This window comes from Rhinolophus sinicus, chromosome 17 (genome assembly GCF_057876585.1).
Source record: "Rhinolophus sinicus isolate RSI-liver-muscle chromosome 17, RSI-T2T, whole genome shotgun sequence".
In the NCBI taxonomy this organism is placed as follows: domain Eukaryota; kingdom Metazoa; phylum Chordata; class Mammalia; order Chiroptera; family Rhinolophidae; genus Rhinolophus; species Rhinolophus sinicus.
Window position 1 is genome coordinate 200,431,530 of NC_142517.1, and position 16,878 is coordinate 200,448,407.

A 16,878-nucleotide genomic window follows, 5' to 3' on the forward strand; every position below is an offset into this window, starting at 1 on the left:
ATGGGCATTTTGTATTTTTATTTGTTAAATCTGGCAGCCCTAATTAAGAGTGAAGGGACATTCTGGTGTGGGAAAGTCCACTTAGCTGCTTTTTGGGTGGACCTTACTCTTCACACATTAATCTGCTTAAGGAAGCACCATCTGGCAGTTTCCTTTTCTGAGGTATTTGACTCTTGTTCTTTAGTTGGGTGGACAGAGTTAGAAGCAAGAGTCAGGATGAATATATGAAACCAGATTTTGTCTAGTGCATTAAAACGTGTGTGTGTGTTTGTGTGTGGGGGGGTGTATAGCAGTTCTCATTTACTTGTCAGGAAACAACAGACCTGTACCCATTCCATCTTTGTTGGATCAGTTTGTCAGAGACCAGCACATTTTCACAGACTGCCCGTACTGTCTTTAGGCTATATGTTCAAAAGTATTTTTGTTGTTGTTAAGATAATACATTGACATGATTCAAAATGAAAAGGAAGTGAAGGCTTTACCCACCCCTTCTCACACCTATTATTCATTTGCTCATCATGGAGACCATCTGCTCTAATTGGAAAATGTTAGAATTTTTTAAATGGACCTTAGAAGTCTTCTCAGTGAGTGTTTTTCTTAAACCAGGGGAACTCTTTCCGTACCCCTCCCCTCTGAAAAAAGTATCTGTATGGGAAAATATCTTACTGTGTTTTCCTGAAAATAAGACCTAGCCGGACAATCAGCTCTAATGCATCTTTTGGAGCAAAAATTAACACGTTGCGTACGGCGGGGTTTAAATCCCTCGTGAAGATTCTCGTGATCCGTACGCAACGTGTTAATATAAGACCTGGTATTATATGATATGATATGATATGATATGATATGATATGATATGATATGATATGATATGATATGATATGATTATATTATATTATATTATATTATATTATATTATATTATACCTGGTCCTATAGTAAAATAAGACCTGGTATTATATATTATGTTATGTTATATTATATTATATTATTATACCAGGTCTTATATTAAAATAGACTGTGTCTTTTACTGATTTTTGCTCCAAAAGACGCATTAGAGCTGATTGTCTGTCTAGGTCTTGTTTTCAGGGAAACACGGTATACAGAAGACAGAAATGGGATCTTCAGGTTCTTTGATGATTGTCAGTACTCCTGGATTGACCTGGGAGTCCTAGGCATCAGTAGATTATAGTCTAACCACATCTAGCTGAATTCTGTCATCATTAATGGTGAACCAATCAAGGTGTAGTGACTTGGACAAGGTCTCAGGTTAACTTAATGCCTAGTGTCTGCAAGTGTGTGTCATAATCCTTGTTCTGTATCAAGCTGAAAAAGGTATCAATTCCTTTGCCTAATTTCTCTTTTTCCTATTTGGTTTTATGCCAAGACCAACCATTTTTATTTTGTTTTAAGAATATTTGGTTTGGACTTTATCTAGAAAAGGAAGATAGAATAAAAGTAGATTTAAAAATGTGCCTTGATCAGGATTAGGGGAGCTTATTTGTGGATCAAGGCGAATACTCAAGAGTCCTGTTATTTCAACTATTACAATTAAAATACTAAAAGTGTTTTAAAATCACAGTAGATAACTGAAGGTTATGTAAATTTAGTTGTCTGTTCAGCTGCTTCTCAGTTTTTAATTTAAATGTATTTACGGCAAAGACTTGCTAGTTTTCCTCCCTTACTTTCTTTCCCTCCTTTCCTCCCTCCCAACATAGGTCTTTATGGCCAAAATTTCATTTTTTGAGGTTAGAATAAATACATGCCTCGTTGTTTTCTTAAAAAAGAAAAAGAAAAGGCTGAACTATTATTTCCTCATCAAATTTCCTAGTTGTGAATTGAAAGTTCATCTAATCCAGATGGTAGTATGACTCAATCCTTAATGTTTTTAATCGACTTTCTGGCCCAGAATGTCTTGATCTTTTTATTTGTTGTATTAAGGAAGTACTTACATGGATTAATGATGTTGATTTTCAGCTGTACAGTCTAATTTCATTTATAGAGAAGTGACAGCTGTGGGGTCAGAATTGAAATCTTCAAAGTTGTTAAAGATTGTCTTAAGACAGGGTTTTAGAAAGGAAAAAGCCTTTGTCTTTAATAAAGGAGAGTGAGAACCACTATATTATGCAGTACTGAGTTCTTACTGAACTTCGGCAAATAACAGCATTGCCATGAAAATAAGAGTACTCACCGAGAGATTCCAAATTCTGGAGGGATCAAGTAGGGAGAAAAAGGTAAGTTTCAGTTCTGCTTACAAAGATAATTTACCATATTGCTCTAAGTCATAGGGAGCTTAAGAGAAAAGGTTTCCTTATATCTAGTAAACAAAAGATTAAAGAACCAGTACTCTTTCAAATAAGAAGTCATAAAAATTATAACCATCCTCAAATTCATTCAGTCCCATGTTATTAATCCTTATTGGTCTTAATCTTTTAACAGTTTTATGAATCCAGTTTTTCTTAGAGTTCTGCAAATCCTCACCCAGTTCAAAAGTATGACCTGAAAGTTGATCAGAAACCCGTATTTTTAGAGTGTCAGAGTCATCTTCATGAATCTCTGAAGATGAAACATTTTTACAGAAAAGATGCAGAATACAATGGCTCTCTAAATGACAGACTGAAAATGGCATTGTTAACGATCTTTGATTATATTGCAGTTGTCAAAGTTGCTTTTCTCTGCAACACACATTTTCAGATAACTAGAATTGCAAATGGAAGTATTTTATCAGGACATTGTAGATTCGTAGAAATTTCATATAATTTCTGGAATATTTTAACAATATAGGCATACAAATACAGCATAATTATTTCTTATTTGACAGTGGTTCCCATGTAATTTTAGAATATCAAATATACTCAATTAGTTTTATTTTCGCCTTTTATGTAAGTGAGAGAAGAGAAGAGAGATCCTTTGAAATCTTTCAGGTATCGTTCTGAAAAATCTTAGTTTTTTTCAGGTTAAGAAAAAGACAATTTAATTTTGAATTTTTGGGAAGTTTGTCAAACATCGAAAGTTTTAAAACACTTGGTCAAATAGAATCATAGGTCACTATGAAACAGTGTTTAATTATCTACTTAATCATGGTGACAAACACTTCACAGGCAAATACAGAAAGTTAAATAGTTGTAAGCAAAATATAGCTCTTTAAATATTAAGAAGACTTGGTTTACCTAAGCAATCAAAGACCTAATGATACAAAGCACAGGAAATAATTTTAATAAAACACAAAATCTTTGCTTTGCCTTTACAATCCCTTATTAAGAGTATACCAGTAGTACAGGAAAACTGCCTTTTTAGCAAAAGAACCAAACTCCACAATTTTGCATCAGCTTACTTTTGATATTTAAACTCACTAATTAAATTCATTTTAATCTCATTTAGCTTGACCAGCCATAAATTTCCTTTCTCAAGATTCCTTTTCCACAAACCTTCTGCAACTTTCCTTGTTCCTTTTAGTTTGTCTCGTCTTATTCAGAAGAATTCAGCTATTTTTAGGACAAACTATGTTAATTCCCTCAATGCATTTCCATGCCTTATACCTTCTTTTACTGAAAACACATATCATTCCATATTAATTAGAATTCTTAACCCTTAGAAACCTTAATTTCTAATGACAACTAAGAATTAAGCAATCAGCATTCTTTAGATTGGCAAATTTATGAATACATTTCATAATCTCTAGAAACATAGGTTCTTTTACTGGCAGATATATTTCTTAATTTTTAGAAAATAAATGCTTCCTCAACAAGGCACAAAACATATTCGTTAAAAAGTCTAAATTTATCTTTTAATTTCTGTGTAATAAGAGGTCAAATATAGATAGACTTACTTGACTATTAATGTTTTAGTGTTTTTATCTTACTTGGAAATGATCTAGATATTCAGTGAATTCACTCATCATTTAACTTGGCAAAACTAGAAGTTACCAAAAGATTTTGGGAAACTATTTTTAAGTACATGTAGTATATAATTGCTAAAACTTTTACCTAAGAAAACCTTTTTATCTTACATATTTTTAGTTTATTCTTAATTATCTTTAGATTACCCATGAAAACTGCATGAGATATCAGACAGTGATAATAATTGCCTACTTATTATTCCAAGAATTTTTCCTGCTTGCAGATTTTGTAACAGATAATATGAACTTATTTTTGTAATCCCAGGTAAAATAAAAGTATTATGTTTAATTCTGATAATTCTAAAGACATGCCTTTTTTTTAACCAAACCAAACCCAAACCAGCTTTAATAGCGAGTATTTTCCTAGATCATGAGATCCTGAAAAGCATTTGGATTTTTTCCTATTGTACATATTTTTGAGAATTTTTTTACTACAAACACTTAATTCCTTTAAACCAATTAAACAGAATTCTTTACAATCCCATTTTAATAATGTCCTTGGGAGACAGACATAATACACACATATATAAACAAACACAACTGGAGACCTGATAGTTTTGTTTTAAAATTTCAGCCATAAGACAGGTACCATAAGGCAAAAACCGCACTAATTTATAACAGTTGGAATAAGTTAAGTTTATTCATTCAGATGGCTCAGGCCTTTTCTTACTAATATTTGTGGAGAAGACAATTAAGATTTGTATTTATTTTTGGCAAGGATTCTTGGAGTCAGAGCAGCAGTTTATGCTTTTCAAAAAAACCTTTGTTTCCTTTTTTTTTTTTTTTCCTTCCCTTTTGTCTGAGGAATTGAGCGTGGTAAAGCTAGTGAGGAATTGAACTGCTTCTACAGTTGGATTTTTGATTTCACAAAGATTTCCAACATGTAAGGACAGTTACTCTCAATTTCCCAGAGAATTAGGTTGTACTCGTCACTTAAGTGACATCATAGGTTGCTCTATGTGTCCAGTTACATCTTCCTAATTCACGACTATCCCTCTGGGAGTATAGTTGTATTTTAGCCTAGAGGAGGGGGCTTAAAAAGAAATTCCTATCAGGCTCTGAAATTTTAGCTTCCGAATTTCCCAAATTTCTGATAAAAAATTATTAAATCTTTTCAAATACCTGATCAGGTTTCAGGTGGGAGAAACAGTAAGAAATCTTAAAGGAGCTGCTCAGATGGCCAAGTTTCTTTTCGGATCCTGTTAGAGCAGTTTTAAAAGTCAGTTTGTCTTTTAGAACCTTCGGCATGTAGTCACAGAATGCATTCTATTGTCTGAGAGGTTTGGGATTCTCTTTAAGGGAGGGCCCGTGATGTCGGCTTAGTTTTTCCCTTAATGGCCATTAGAGTTTTAAATTATTTTGGCTAAGTTGGTCCATTTATTAAAAAGGCACAAAAGGAGGGACCAAATGTTTGTACATATAACCAGCTTGAGTTCCTAAGGAAGGAACTTTTGGGGGGCTTTTAGAAGGTGATGATCTCATGGTAAAGATAAATTCCCCTGAAAGCTGTCATGGTTTGACAAAAAGACAAAAGAGATGTTAAGGTTACTTTGAATCATTTAATTTTTTAGAGGCCTCTAAATACCAATTAAAAAATGTCTGCCATTCAGCTTGTTTAACATTTCTAAGATTCTGTAATTGTGCGTGTAAATACACTAATTTCAGTATCTCCCCAAATCCCCAGAGTAGCCGCTGTAATTCCAAATTGTCCTTCTTATCAGAAGTCCATTGAGACAGATACTTAGCAGAATATGGTCCATAAATCCTGCTGGCGGTCTAGAATGGGGTTGTCCTTCCGTAACAGACTTAGAAAGAGGGATTCCTGTTACAAAAATTGGTAGCAGAGTACCCAAGAGTTCGTAGCTCTGAACCTTCACTGAAAGAAGGTTTGGAACCGAGAACTCACACCACTGGAATCCTGGAGCCGTTAAGGAGACACCAAGAGCTCAAAGGGCTCAAGCAGCTGCCTTGCTTGAATCCAGTGGTGGCATTGAAGCAGAGTGTTCTTCGAATCTCAGGACACTGACATTATATAGTCAAACAAATTCAAATAGAGTCTGGAGGCTTTGGCTAGAAACAAATGATAAAAATTCAGGGGTCTTAAAGTTTATAAACCAGAAATGCAGCTAGGCAAAACCCAGAAGTGTTCCAAAGAAGAAAGAAAAGAGTTCTTATAGTAAAAGTACATTATTGAAAGTTAATCAGTCTGCAGTCTTAGCCCTCGGATTGGTCAGGATGGTTATCAGTCAGATGTTAGGAGGTCTGGTCACGTCCACTGGTCTGGGTAGTGGGTGTGGCGAATATCAGGTGGTCTGGATATGTGAGTCCTTCAGGCGTTAATCAGAGGGTCAGCTGAGGTCTGGTGTATGTCTAGATGTGTATCCAGACATTAACACAGGTCTGGAAAGTTCAGAAGATCCCAGGCTAGTGTGACCAAGAGTCTTTCCTCATGCTTCAGCCCTCATAATTAATGTTAATAATTTTAGCAGCTTAGTTGAAGTGACTCCATTTTTATATATTCCCTGTCTTCACTCTTTCCTTAAGTGTTTGCTAAATTGTCGTTGTATAAATAGTGATTGGTCATTTTCTTTTAATATTGTTTAACTTGACTTACCTTGTTATTTTAATTAGCAGTTCTCAAAGTAAAGGTGAAAGTTAATATTCTTCATGGTGGAAAATTAATGTGCTTTAAGCCATTACAGCTGCATTTAAATATTTAAAGATAACTACTGAAAATCCTTGACTTGTCCATACCTTTTACTGTAGTCAGACATAAAGCCATGCATACCTATCTACACATTTTTTGTGTGTTTTTAAATAAAGAATTAGTAAGGTTCATGGAAGTCCTCCAGGTGAGTTGCTTGTACGTTTAACTTAAAGGCTGCATAATCATCTATACGTGGGTGTGTAAGTTCTTCAGCCATTCTTTGATCGATTTAGATTGTTTTCTGTTTCAGTTGTTAAAATAAAATTTTCCACAGACAGTTTACTATCTAGTAGGATTTATTCAGTGATTCGTGAATCAGGAACCATGCAGTCTAGCAGATAAAAGGCGCTGCAAAGAGTTGTACAAGGCTAGAGAGTGTTGTGGATGGACGTGAGCAGGACTGAGACGGAGTCACTGGCGTTTGCTGATGTGTTATAGCAGGGTCACTCCTTCAGGGAGCGAGGGAGGTATTGGAGCTGGTTTGGGTAACTTGTGCCGAGCCGGCAAGCGCTTGGCTGATTTAGGCCTTCCTTTTCTGGAAGAGCCAAGCGTAGAAACTGAGTTATGTTTTGGTTTGCTGATGTGGGCTTAGCATGAGCACCTCTCTCTTGGGCCTAATCTGGTTACTTTAAAACAGACGTTTTTGCCTCGGAAACAGTACTGCTGTCCTCCAAGGTTTGCCTTCAGACTGTACTGCTCACTCTTCCTTCTTGTTTGAACATCAGGTCCTGTGACTCGACTACCATCTTGTCATGATTCTTAGTGGTTTCACTACCTTTGTAGTTCTGTGGCCTTTCGGTTCCTTAACCTCCTGTCCTTAAATGATCTCGTACTCTAGGCTGCCTTTATCCATGAGTATAATCTAGACCGCCCCAGGAAAAATCACTATACAGCCTCGCAGCCTCAGTTTCCAGCCCTCTACTCAGTCCATCACCTCCTGTGCTTCCAGTTTGCTCCCCTTTCGTTCCTCAATTCCAACAATCCTGTAACCCAACCCAGGATCAGATTTTATTGATCTCGTCTCCTTTTCACAAACCCCTCCTCCCCTCATGGCTTTCCTCAACTTAAAATTTCCTCACGAGTTATAACCACTCCCTTGGAGATGGTTCCCTGGTCTCTCCCCTCTCCTCACTTGGGAATGCATCTTACCCTCTCCTACCCAAGGATGTGACTCTTATCTGCATAATCCTTTTCTTTCCTCTACTGGGTTACAGGCCTGAGTACGCAGACAAGTTATATCATCTCTTACCTTTGAAACAAAAGAATCTGCTTTGTCCTGTCACCCATTTCCCTGTTTCTCTTTAGCACTTTCATCCAGTCTTTCTTGAACTCTCTCCAGCTGGGCTTGGATCCTCACCACAGCTCTTCTCAAGGTCAGTAGTGACCTTCACATTGTCAAATCCAGTGTCTAATTCTCAGTCTTCATCCTTTTTTTGATGTTTTTATTGCAGTAAGATATACACAACACAGGTCACCGTTGTAACCACCTTTAACAGTTCCGTACATTCACACTGTTGTGCAACCATCGCCATCGTCCATCTCCAGAACTTTCCCATCATTCCAAACGCCGAACGCATTAAACACAATTCTCCATTTCCTCCCTCCTCTCAGCCCCCGGCAACCACCACTGATGATACTCTCGTGTCTTTGTGAATTTGCCTATTTTTGGGTATCTTATATAAGTGGAATCATACAATACTTGTCCTTTTGTGTCTGCCGTATTTCGCTTAGTATAGTATGTTCTCAAGGTCCGTGCATGTTGTAGCATGTATCAGAACTTCATTCCTTTGTAGGATTGAATAATGTGCCATTGTGTGGCTGCGCCACATTTTGTTTACCCAGTCGCCTGTCAGTGGACATTTGGGTTGTGTCCACCTTCTGGCCGTTATGAATAATGCTGCTATGAACTTCGGAGTTCAAGTAAATAATCTGTTTGAGTCCCTGCTTTCATTTCTTTTGGAAATATACCCAGAAATGGAATGTTGTAGTAATCTGTGTTTAATTTTTTGAGGCCCCACCATCCTGTTTTCCATAGCAGCTGCGCCATTTTACATTCCCATCAGCTGTGCGTGAGGGTTCCAGTTCCTTCACCTCCACATCCTCATCAATACTTGTTACCATGCTTTTGTTTTTCAATAGGAGCTGCCCTAATGGGTGTGAAGTCTCATCTCATTGGGGCTTCCATTTCCATTGCAGGCCTTTGTCGACCTGTAGATAACAGGTAAAGCTGGTCAGTGCCCCCCTCCTGTGACTTCCACCGCCCTGCTTTTCCCCTGTCAACACTGACCCCATCTCTCAGGTTCCTTTGCTGACCCTCTCGGCCCAGCCCTCTAAAGGTTGACGTGCCCCAGCACCTGCTCTTTGGGCCTCTTCTCACTCCTAGGCTGCCGCAGCCAGTCTCGGCTCTAAACCATCAATATGCTGAGAACTCCCAAAGGAACCTTTCACAAAGCTGAATACTCTTCCCCCAACCTGTTCCTCCTGCGTCTTCCTTTTCTTAGTAAATGATAGCTCAGTTTTGTTTTTCAGTGTCTCAAGCTAAAAACCTTAGTCACTGTTGACTTCTCTTTTTTTCTCACTGTATGTAAGGCCTTCAAAATAAAGTGAGAATTGGTTCATTTCTCATTACTTCCCTCATCCTTATTCTGCTGTAAGTCACTGTCTTGTTACATCCAATCCCAGCAAAGGCTCCCAAATGGTCTCCTTGCTTCCTCAGCAGCCAGTCACCCTCTTTGTGGTAGGTCAGTGTGTGACTTCACTCGTGTCAGCACAGTTCTCCCGGTGGTCTGCCAGGCCCTTCAGGATCTGTCCGCATTCGCACTGTATCCTCTGACGTCATCTCCTTTCACGGTCCCCTTCCTCCCTGGGTTCAGCTGGGCTGCTCATCTTCCGGTTGTCCCTGTGGCTCCCTCTCTCATTGTCTGCTGTAACATCTGAGATGCCTTTGCTTAACCACTTAGAAAGCAAGCACCTCTCTCCTCCCCTGGCATTCATTTCCTCGTAGCCTGCTTTATTAGCTTCTGTTACCTCATGATATTTAGTTATTTGTTCATGGTCTGTTTACCTCGCATGCTTTGTTCCTCACTGTGACTCCACCATCCAGAAGAGGGCTTGTATGAAGTCTGTTCAATAAAAGTTTTGGAAATCAATGAGCAGTTGAATCCTTGTTCATATGTGCTTAATATACACTGACTTTTCCGTAGACCAGAGTTCTGAACGTGGGCTTGCAAAGGGGGTGTGTGTGTGTGTGTGTGTGTGTGTGTGTGTGTGTGTGTGTTCAGTACTGTCGAATTGCTTGAGTGGACTCTGGATCTTGCAGTCTTTTCCATTTTTGTGACACTATTGGATGAAAATTGACACGGCTTCATTTTAAACTTGATTACGTGTTAAGGAGAACATGCTGCTTATGTGTATTAGCCATCTGCATTTCCCCTGTTTTGGCGTCTCTGCACATAGTCTTTGCCCAGTTTTCCTTTGTGTTGCTTAAAAAAAAAAATTATAGGAGCTCTATATATTTTGTCAGGTGTTTGTTTTTTTCCTGAATCTTGTTTCCCTATTGATTTTTGAATTGTTTCGCCACAGATATGTTAAACCTTTAAAATTTATATGGAAGAATAAATCTGTAAGAATTGATAAGAAAATTTTGAAAAATACGGATAGTGAGGGTCTTATCAGATATTTAAAGCCATAGTTCTGAAGTATTAGTGCACATAAATATCACATGGATGCTGTTTAAAAATGAGCCTGCCGTAAACACACAATGGGATTTATAGATGATGTAATACAGAATTGTACACCTGAAATCTATGTAATTTTACTAACAATTGTCACCCCAATAAACTGAGAAAAAAAAATGAGCCTGCCACTAGAGTTTTCAATTTATAGGTATTGGGGAGGTAAGGGCAGGGCAGATATGTCTGAGGAATCATTTTAAGTATTCTCTAAGGTAATTCTTATATGAGTGGTTCTGGGATCATAGTTGAGAAACTCTGCTGCAAATCTGCATTTGGAATAGTGTGGTATTGTCAAAGCGGTAGACAAATAGAGCCGAGAAACAGGTCCACATATGGGAACTTAGTATTGAAGGTGACATTTTGGTTAATTGACGAAAGGGTGGCTTACTTAATAAATGGTTCAAGGCAGTTCATTAGGAAGAAAAAGTTAGCTTTCTCCTTTACACAATATAGAAAAATAAACTACATACTTGATTAAAGATCTAAATGTAAAAATTATGCAAATACTAGAAAAAATACAGCTGACCATTAATTTAGCCCTGGGATGGAGGACGCCTTCTTAAACTACATTGGAAACCTAGAAGCTGTGAAGGAGAGGATTAACAAGTTTAATTGTCCAAGTTTACTTTCTGAAAGGTGATGACTGTTTCTGAGGTGTGGCAACATAATGAAGTACCTGTGACTGGGGTCCTCGTTCTCTAGATTTTCCATTCCCACTTTAGCAAACAGGATGCAGTTGGCCAAAGGTATATTACTTTACCTAGTTTATCTAAAACATTTTAGAAAAAATAAGTGTCTTAATTGTATGTGCCTGGTGCATCTCGGCTGTATTTGACACTGCTGAACCCTTACTCCTTGGCTCTTTTCCCTTGACTTGTGACACTGGCCTCTCCAAGGTCTCATGCTTCATTGTCTTGCAGTGGGATTTGTCTCCTCTTAGTCTTGGCAGTGGTTTCCCTTCAAAGTTTTCTATCTTTGAACTTGATCTTGGAGATTTCCTATGTGTTCTCTTTGGGCAGTCTCATCCTCCATCATTATCACTCCAAAATGTATGCTTCTAGCTCTGACCCCTCTTAGTTTCACAGTTTGTTTAGATGACTCAATGGCATCTTAAACCCTTTATTTTCAAGAGTTGTATTCATTTCCTTTCCACCAACCATCCAACTACTGACCAGCCCTTCTGTTTCAGTTGAAGGCATCAGTATTATTTTCCCTTTTTTCACTGCTGCTGTGTTAATTCATGATTTTGTTCTGTTGAGGATTCAGATACAGAAACCATCCTCACTATGTTAAGGAGAAAGGTTTCGGTTGTGGGGAAGGGCTGGAGTAACAGCTGCCACCGTTGCCCCCGTCTGGGCCACCAGGAGCTGGGACTCCCGGCTGCTTGGCTCATGTCACACCCCACCCTGCCTCCTGATCTAGGAGGGAAGGATTATTTTAGCTACTTTCTAATCTAATTTCCTTGCCTCCAGTTTCTGCTGCCTTGAGGTTAGTTATCCTCTGCATACAGTTATTTTCTAAAACGGCACCTGTGTACGTTGGAATGCAAACTAAGTTCCTTTCCCGGCATCAGAGACCACAACAGTTTGACCCTTACAGTTTGGGAGTTTGGGACCTTAAACACCTGGCCCTCATCTCCTCATCCCCACCCTGCTCTACCCGAGGGGCTGATTCCTACACACCTCCTGCTTTGGTGCTTTTTCAGACTTGGGGTATCATCTGCTCAGAATCTCTTCCTCTCCCCTTCTCCCCAGGCTTTAAGATCATAATAAGCTGTCATTTGGTCAAGCAGACTTCTCAGAAAATGCCAGAACCAGCCCCTTCCTTTCACTATACTCTTCCTGAAGTACTGTTTACACTCAGTGATTAGTACTTAGTTTTATGATTAGTTTTAGCTCTTACATGATCCATTTTGAGTTAATTTTTTTTTAATAAGAAAGGGCTCTATCTTTGTCGTTTTACATGTGTATACCCAGTTGTTCCAGCAACATCTGTTGAAAAGACTGTTCTTTCCCTCTCTTCCCACTTGTTGAAAGTCGGTTGTCCATGATATAAGGGTTTGTTTCTGGACCCTCAGTTTTATTTCATTGATCAGTGTCTATCCTTTTGCTAGTACCACACTGTCTTAATTACTGTTGCTTTTTAGTAACTTTTGAAATAAAGATGTTTGAGCCCTACAACTTTGTTCTTTTTCAAAACTAAATGTTGGCTGTTTGGCTGGTAACTTTGAATTTCCATGTGAATTTTAAAATCAGCTTACAGATTTCTGTATAAAAGCCAGCGGAGATTTTGATAAGGATTGTGTTGAATCTATACATTAATTTGGGGAATGTTGCCATTTTAACAATATTTAGTCTTACAATCCATATAGGGGATATTTTTCTATTTATTTAGGTCATTAATATCTTTAAACAGTGTTTTGTGGTTTTCATAGTACAAATTTGCAGTTTCATAATTCTTCACCTCATTTTCTGATTATTCATTGCTAGTGTACAGAAACCCAGTTGACTTTTGTATATTCATCTAACATCCTGCAACCTTTGATGAACTCTTATTCTATTAGTTTTTTTTTTTTTTTTAGTGGGTTACTTATGATATGTACAATCATATCTGTGGATAAAGATAGTTCTTTAAATCACAGTATGATTTTTTAACTCAAAATACAAACATCCAAAATTAAATTTCGGTGAGAGTACTTAGTTAACCTTGTTCTCCTGAGTTATTAAAGTGCATCTATTCTTTACAGCTCAAATGTCCTGTTAGTTTTCGTTGTGCCATTTTCTGCTACAGAAACCTTCAGTGGCCCCCCCACCATGCCTTTTATAGCAAAAATTCAGAGTCTTCTGGACTCGTTTTCCAGAGCACTGCACAATGCATTGTCACAGAAAACAGCTTGGAGTGGTGGAGAACAGAGCCCGGGGATCAGTTTGGAGACTTGGCTTCTCACCAGCTGTGTGGGGGCAAATTTGGAGGTGTTCCTTGTCTTGTAAAATTGGGGAATTGTACTGTTAATTTTTTAAGCATGGTTTCTTTTAGTTCTTTGAACATATTTATAATAGCTGCTCTGCTGTGTGTTCTGCTCAGTCTGACATTTGGGCCCTCAGAAGGACGATTTCTGTTTCCTGCTTTCCCCCGATGTATTAATATGTATGCGCCATACTTTCCTATTTATTTGCATGCCTTAATACCTTTCTGTTTTAAACTGGACATTTTGGTTGTTTTATAGCAATTCTGAATTCTGAGTCCCCTCCGCTTTCTCAGGGCTTCTTGTGGTGTCGTGCGCGTGTTCCTTTGTTCAGTGAAGCTTATCTTTTCTGCAGTGTGAGCCCTCTGATGCGGCTGTGCATCTAGCACGACCTCCTCTGTGCAGACGTGCAGTGTATTTGCCCACCTCGCGTGTGTAGGTTTTATGCGAAAGGGACGTAGACCTTTGTTCAGTTACATCCCCTGTACTTAGAATGGTATCTGAAACATAATAGATTCTCAGTCAATTTGATGAGTGCAAAGTATAAAATGATCAGTTTACTGCCTTGTTGCTTCACAGTTTAACTTGCCTACATTGAAAAATATCTAGAACCACTATTGGAAGTGAGTTTTATGTTGTTTGCCAACTCCAATTGCTTGCTGCTGCCTGGAGTGAGAGACTTGGGCTCACTGGGCAGGAATGCAGCGATCAGCAGTGGGTGCCTGGGCCCTAGAGAAGGGGCGATGTGCAAAGTTCTTGCCATTCTTAATTTAATGAGCCGCTGAATAACGGGAAGTGGGTGTGTTTGGTCTCCATTCTTTTGTAGGTCTTCTGCTTGCTCCCTTCTTGCCACCAGGAAGTGTTTGGGGATACTACTTGGGGTTAGGTTGGAAAAGCTACCTGTTAACAGATTGATGGTGGAAACTTTCTGTGGTAATTCCATTGTTAATAGATGTGGTACAAATGAGTCTCTTACAAGTATCGGGTGGACAGGACACTGCTGGGGCCAGTTACCACCACGTTTCCCCAAAAATAAGACCTAGCTGGACCATCAGCTTCAATGCATCTTTTGGAGCAAAACTTAATGTAAGACCCGGTATTATATTATACTGGGTATTATATAATATATTATATTATACTGGGTATTATATTACATTATATTATATAATACCCGGTCTTATATTAAAATAAGACCGGGCCTTATATTAATTTTGCTCCAAAAGACGCATTAGAGCTGATGGTCCGGCCAGGTCTTATTTTCAGGGAAACACAGTAGCTGCTGCTTGATGGCGAAAAACAAAAAATATTCATTCGCTTATCTAATGTGTAGAATTTTTCTTCAAAGTTATTTGTTATTTAAAAGTGATTTTGAATTAATATCTTTCTTTCTCTTCCTTGTAGATTCTTACGGAGATCTGTTAATTCTACTTTTTGAGCACTTATGAATAACCACGTATCTTCAAAACCAACAACCATGAAGCTAAAACAGACCATCAACCCCATTCTTTTATATTTCATACACTTTATAATATCACTTTATACTATTTTAACATACATTCCATATTATTTTTTTTCTGAGTCAAGACAAGAAAAATCAAACCAAATGAAAGCAAAGCCTGTGAATTCAAAACCCGAGTCTGCATACAGGTCTGTTAACAGTTTGGATGGCTTGGCCTCGGTATTGTACCCTGGATGTGATACACTAGATAAAGTTTTTATGTATGCGAAAAACAAATTTAAGGACAAAAGACTCTTGGGAACACGCGAAGTTTTAAATGAGGAAGATGAAGTGCAACCAAATGGAAAAATTTTTAAAAAGGTAAGGCGCTTTTTCCTTGCCTTTGAATTTCCTCTGCAGAACATGTACTCTTAGAAATGGTGGCAAGGGGCAAGGGACGTGCACGGGCCTACTTCTGTGGGGCTTTGCCCACAGGGCAGGAGGCACAGGGTAGGAAGGGACTGGTCTGCTCTAATCTCATGCCGCGCCCTCCGGCCCTCACTGGTCCTGAACTTTCACAAAGCCTGAGAAGCCCACGGGTGTGAGGTGCAGGGCGTGGGGCGTGGGGCACAGCTGAACCCGAATGGTTTCCAGGGCCTGGAGTAGAATGTCTAGGGCAGTTTGGGGTCGGACACCCACAACTCCTGGTGGTTCCTGAGCACCTGTATGTGCTTGAGGTTGCTCTGGGTTTTGGGGTGGGACCTGCTGTTTTCTGATTCTAATGTCGCTTCCACTGGGCACTTAATGTCTTGGTCCTTTGGTTGTGGCATTTGCATTGTTTTGAAGAATTTCTTTTCACCAGTGGAGAAGAACCTGCCGTTGTTGACTTGAAACAGGCTGTAAGAGCCTGGACTTCAGATCCGGTCTACGGGTTTGAATCTTAGCCTTTCCACTTACTAGCTGTGTGACTTAGTTAAAGTTAGTTAACAGTCTGGCCTCACTTTCTTTATTGATAATATGGAGATATTGATCATTGCTGATATTAGCATTTCTTTGAGCCAGGCTGCTGTAAGAGCTTTACCTATGTCAACTTAAACTTAAGGCTTTTAATAGCCCCATGAGTTAGTGTTATCCTTACTTTACCGATAACAACACAGCGGCACAGGTAGGTTGGGCAACCTACCCACGGACATTGCAGCTAGCTAGTGCTGAAGCCAGAGCTAGAACCCAGGCCCTCTCGCTCCATACCCCTTAAACTAATCCCAGCTCACATGCGCACCCAGGCACTATGCGTAGCACACTTTGGCATCTAGTGTACATGCTCTAGCTTCTGTTATTACTGGGATTTCAGTGGGAACAACTACAGTGACTACAGAGACAGATGATGGAATAGTGTGGCACTATGAAGGGTAGTAAATGTCGATGTAAGAATGTTCCAACCTGTAGAGAGTTTTTGTAAGACTTTATTTGAGCCAAACTGACGTCACATGCCGGGGAGCAAGAGCTCAAATGCTCCCGAGAATTACAGTTTTGCAGCTTCTTTTATGCATTTGAGATTGAGGAGGGGGACGTAAGGAAGATTAGAGAAATTGAGGCGGGGATTGGATTACAGGATAGTAACAAAATTATGTGCTCTTTTGAGGGTTAATGCTCCCTTCAGAGGTATTACTCCTGGTACTTCTGGTGGTAACCTAGATGGACAAGGAAAATGGACAGGCTGGCTTAAAACCTCTCACTAAGGAAGTTACGTGCCTGGGGTGTGACGGCCCACCATGACCTGCCCAGTTAGGAATTTATGGTCAGATCACCCTGTAAGGTGACTTTCTGTAAAATCCTCCCACCCCCCCTTTTTTTTTAATCCCCACAAAGCTATAGAAATGACATGAAAAGCCTGTTTTAGAACTTGGATACATGACTGTTAAAGCAGTTCTTGAATCCCCTGTAGGTAAAAACTGGAGATAAAACTTTTTAGAGGCCGTAAGATGGTCTGTAGTTGCTTGATAGCTTTGGCTGGGTTATGGGATTAATACCTGTGTAGGCAACCTTAATTTTCTCTTACCCTTTTTTCCAACTGCGTCCTGACTCCAGCTTCATTTTTCTATCAGTCATGAAGGAACTCAGATCTTGGAGGAAAGTCCAA

The 16,878-nt window shown here is 39.0% G+C and overlaps 1 protein-coding gene across 2 annotated transcripts in view; it reads left to right on the forward strand.

The window, feature by feature from the left end:
• Nucleotides 1–16,878, forward strand: part of ACSL3 (acyl-CoA synthetase long chain family member 3) — a 67,256-nt gene that overhangs the window by 20,240 nt on the left and 30,138 nt on the right. For both annotated transcript variants that reach the window (XM_019753683.3, XM_019753684.3), the window contains one exon: nt 14,702–15,119. In XM_019753683.3, coding sequence (XP_019609242.1) covers nt 14,742–15,119 — 378 coding nt within the window. In that variant the 5' untranslated portion in view covers nt 14,702–14,741. The remainder of the gene's footprint in view (nt 1–14,701; nt 15,120–16,878) is intronic.